Raw genomic sequence first — 4943 nt, forward strand, 5'->3', positions numbered from 1 at the left:
ATTGATTATTTCACCTTTTAATTAAAATTACAAAAATCACATTAACACTTATTTAAATACCAAATTATTAAAATAAACTTATTAATTTAAATATTTATTTAATAGACTCTTAAAATTATTAAAACTCTAACTAATTTTAAAATATTATTTTTGTTTAATTTTTTAAAAATATAATTATTATTTTTAAAATTATTTGAAAAATATTAAAATTTTAAAATACTTTTGAACTTTTTCTGATTTTAAAAATTCTTAAAAATTTTTATAACACCTATAATATTTTAAAAAATTATAATTGAATTCAAACATAAAAGGAAAAAATAAAATAGCCATGCCATGGGCATTTTCTTTCGCGAAGACGACATTCGGGAATCTTGAAAGTTAAAAAGTGGAAAATTTTCATTTAGCAAATCCTGGAATGGAAATAGTCTTTTGGCGGCTATAAATCTCTAAGGTTGGTGGCGAAAGTAGTTGAGTTTTACTCTTCAACTTTCTTCTCTTGTTCCCAGTTTTCATCGACAAAATTCTCAAACTAAACCAACAAAAATGCTGCAGATTCGCTCCATTTTAACTTCTCAACGAAGCTTAAGACCGTCCAAATTATTCCCATTTCATTCTTCCCGTTTGTGTTATTCAGCGGCTGCAGTTGAATCTGAGAGAACTATCAGAGAAGGCCCTAGACACGACTGGTCCAAAGATGAGATCAAGTCCATTTACGACTCTCCTGTTCTCGATCTCCTCTTCCATGGAGTTAGTTTCAACTATTAATCTCTTGTTTGCAGCTTTAGTTTTTGTGGGTTATGTTTAGAATTGTGTTTTGATAGTTTAGTTTCTTGTTTGGAAGTCCGTTATTTATCTGTGTGCTAATCTTTTTATTGCTTTCTGAGATTGTGTAGACTTCTCAGTGTGATAATTATGGTTAATTGGTAAAGTTAATTTTGGTTGTGGGTGTTTATATGCGAGAGCCCTTGGACCCTCTAGAAAAATTAATCAATAGGAAGGAAAATCCATGGACTGACACATTGTCTCCACGTGTATGAACGGCAAATTAGCTCCAAAAAGGCCTACGGTATCGAGGGTTACTGGTCTCTTGAATCCACCCAATAGACCTTTAAGTCGCCTAATTGTTAAGAGTCAAGTGGTAGCTTAATGAGTTTGGTGTTCTGTGCAAGATTTTTCTAGTTTGCTTAAAATGTTTCTTGTTTGATGATGTGACTTCCAATGCAACAGTGGTTATAAAATTCTTGAGTTAATTGGAGGCTGTTTCTGATTTTAGGCTCAAGTTCACAGACACGCTCATAACTTCAGGGAGGTGCAGCAGTGCACTCTTCTCTCTATCAAGACCGGTGGCTGTAGGGAGGATTGTTCGTATTGTCCTCAATCCTCAAGATACAACACTGGAGTAAAAGCACAAAAGCTAATGACTAAGGAAACTCTGATGCAGGCAGCACAGAAAGTAAGAAGTTTATTTTACTACTTTTTATCACACTATTTAATATAATTGATTGATGTTATTCTATGTTGTATTGAGTCACTCTTTGTGTCCCAGCTGCGTTGCTAAGAGATCTTGAATTAAGGTGTCAGCACGTATTATGTTTTTTTTCCCCTCACAGTGATAATTATTTGCTATCTTGGTTACTTACAGTATCAATTAAGAGAGATTACTTTTTTTAATTAGTCAATCGAGTTCAGTGAAAGAGCAATTTAATCATTCCAGTTCTACTCTAACATAAACAATCTGTGTAAGTTTTGAACAAATTGATCAAATGAATATTTTTCTGAAAAATCACTCGGATTGGTTTGTTATAGTCTCAAGTTAGTTTTTATTTCAAATATCTATGGACTATTGGTAAATTCATATTGTATTACATGTAACACAATGCTATAACCATGGTGTCATATTTTTATGCAATGCTATAACTATGGTGTCAACATCTTTATTTCTTTTATTAGGCAAAGGAGGCTGGCAGTACACGTTTTTGTATGGGTGCTGCATGGAGAGACACAATAGGGAGGAAGACCAATTTCAACAACATCCTTGAATATGTGAAAGAAATAAGGTAACAAGTCAACATTTAAGAAAAAATTATTTTGGTAAAAGAAGAAGTTGAGATCTGGTTGTACTTGAATACCTTTTTTAACATAAATGAGTTCATTATACCATACTGTGGAGACACATTACCACAAATTTATCAAACGAGTGAGCAGGTTGTATTCATACCATATGAGTTCTCTTTTCTTCATATTGTCATATTTGTTTATGTTTATTTTCTTCTTGTCTTGGAACTATTTGGAAAGGACTTCTGATCATAACGTAAAGCCATGTGTTGAGGAAAATTTCACTATGTTAATAATAAAAAAGAGCTAAAAAATATTGCCAAGTATTTCCAGTCAATTTATAACATATGCTCTGCAGCTGTTAATCCTTTCTGTTCAGCAAATGTCTGTGGGCTGGCACCGCTGATTTATATTTACTGCATTTTCAATTCAGTTTTTTATGTCAATTTTGTTGATCATGATTTTTTTTTTTTCCTTCCCAAATTGAAAGGACTATAATGCACAGATGTCCTTTCGATTTTTTTGGTGCTGTGAAATTCTGACATTTCAATTAACCTGTGTTAGGGTTTCTATTTTGTTCATCTAATGGAAAATCTGTCTTCTGAATCTGCCATGTACCAGGGAAATGGGGATGGAGGTATGCTGTACATTAGGCATGCTGGAGAAGCAGCAGGCATTAGAACTCAAGAAAGCAGGCCTTACAGCATATAACCATAACCTTGATACCTCCAGAGAATATTATCCGAATATTATCACTACAAGAAGTTATGATGAACGCTTGGAAACCCTTAAACATGTCCGTGAAGCTGGGATTAATGTCTGTTCAGGTGATTTGGTACTAAAAGTTGAATTTGGTTTCTTCTTAAAATTGGTATGCACAGATTTTTTTATCTGGCTGTATCATCTGGATTGAATAGGGAGAATAGGAAAGTCCACCAGTGGCAAAAAATGAAAAAGGAAAGATCCATGTTTATGTTGGACAGTCTTGTTTGACTTGCCTGGCAACTTTTTGGACAAAACGTCCTCGATTAAAATTATTGGTGCCACACTATTGTATGATAAAATTTCTTATATTCCCTTAATTGGGTTTACATCACTTGCCACTTGATGTAAAAATTAAGAAAATAAACTTTTTTTTTTTTACTATTTCAAATCTGCCATCATGATGGCTTTCCATGCTGTTTTCCTAACGTGAAAAGATATGATCTGTATCATTAATTTGTTTTTTAACAATCGTGTTGAATAGAACATGTGTCATTTGGTACTTTGGCTTATCAATTCCATGTCTTCTGTTTTAACACTAGGGTGACTCCTGGAAAACCTCGCTGCTTTCTTTTTCTTCAATGATAAATTGGATCTTTTCTTTGATAAAGCAAATTTGAATATTGAGGTCACTTTTAAATGTTGTTAACGGGAGGAATAATAGGCCTTGGAGAGGCAGAGGAAGACCGAGTTGGTTTGTTGCATACTTTGGCAACTCTCCCAACTCATCCAGAGAGTGTTCCCTTCAACGATTCTTCCGTTTGCGGAAGCAGCAAAAACCAGTGAGTCAATCTTCTATATATATTTCTCTTCAAACTCATATATTTTCTTTAATTAGTTCATTAATTTAAAACAATGGATTTGTACATTGTGAGTGAGTCTACGCTTACGCTTGTTGGAATCACCACAAACAAGTGAGCCATTTGTTTATATTAATTTCCATCAATTAATATCTCTTTGTATAAAATAAATTCATGTGTATATTCATAATTATGCAAGATAAATGATTCAACTGATAACAAAGCAATAATTTTGATAATTTTTGTAGAAGAGAAGACGGCAGCAGCACATGGCCACATGATTAATAGAATGAATTACTCTATTAAAGTCGGTGTTATAGGAAGCCCCTCACCACCTGACAATCACGGTCTCGGTGCTATCAATAACCCATAACAAAGTGATGCATGAGGTGGCGAGTTGCTCAATCGATCAGCTTTTGTTATTAAAATAAGTGTTTCCTTGTATTCGGTTCATCATGTGTGCTATTTCTGTCTACATACAAATATTATACATAATTTATATAAATGTTGTTCACGTAATGTCTTCGTATTTTTCTTAATTAATATCGGTCGTCTTCTTTAGTTTATAGACAATTCATGTAATATCTATGGTTTCACATTTTCCTCTTATCATAAGAATCAATTCAAAAGAAAATCTATATTGTTAGATGTGGGTATTTTTTCTCTATAAAGTATCATGTATGAGGTTTATTGACAAGACTACTTTTTCATGATTACGTTTCGATGGTTAAATTAAAAAGTAATGACAATATTGTATTCATTCAAAGAATGGAAGATCCAAATTTAATTCCGCGATACAAAACCTTTCAAAGAAAGATGAGTTAAAGATATTTGAAAAACTATCATTCTATACAAATGTTTTTAAATTTAATTCTAAGATATTTAAATTTAATTCTGCCATACAAAACCATTCAAAGAAAGACGAGCGAAAGTTTGTCTTTCCATAGTTAATAACCAATTCAAAGATATTTTTGTTAGAGGATATACTCAGACCTGAAAGATAGATAAGATTCTAAGGAAGTTGTAAGAAGGTGTCCATATAGGAAGTTTTTCAGATATTTGAAAGCTATGATAAGAGCGTTTCTAAAACTTTGAAGCTCTTTTATAACCTACCCTGATTGTATTCTTTATTCTTGATGTCTCATCAAACTTCATGGAAAAAATTTTCTGAGGTGTCAAATCTATTCAAGGGGCTCCATCTACAACAATATAATAACAAATGGGATATTGAATTTTTTTACCCTTTTTTTAATCGTGTGTACAGATATGTCATTCATCTAAAACCCTAAACAAAAATACCATAATAGTAATTCATTTCCCTTAAAT

The 4943-nt window shown here is 32.4% G+C and overlaps 1 protein-coding gene across 1 annotated transcript; it reads left to right on the forward strand.

The window, feature by feature from the left end:
- The first annotated feature begins 506 nt into the window (after window positions 1-506).
- LOC123205682 (biotin synthase, mitochondrial-like) lies at window positions 507-3603 on the forward strand. Its single transcript, XM_044622701.1, has 5 exons — window positions 507-747; window positions 1274-1453; window positions 1951-2057; window positions 2677-2882; window positions 3470-3603. Exons 1-5 carry the CDS (start codon window positions 544-546, stop codon window positions 3601-3603), a joined length of 831 nt encoding a protein of 276 aa, XP_044478636.1. The 5' UTR covers window positions 507-543.
- The last annotated feature ends 1340 nt before the right edge of the window (window positions 3604-4943 follow it).

The sequence above is a fragment of the Mangifera indica genome, unplaced genomic scaffold (genome assembly GCF_011075055.1).
Source record: "Mangifera indica cultivar Alphonso unplaced genomic scaffold, CATAS_Mindica_2.1 Un_0012, whole genome shotgun sequence".
NCBI lineage: Eukaryota > Viridiplantae > Streptophyta > Magnoliopsida > Sapindales > Anacardiaceae > Mangifera > Mangifera indica.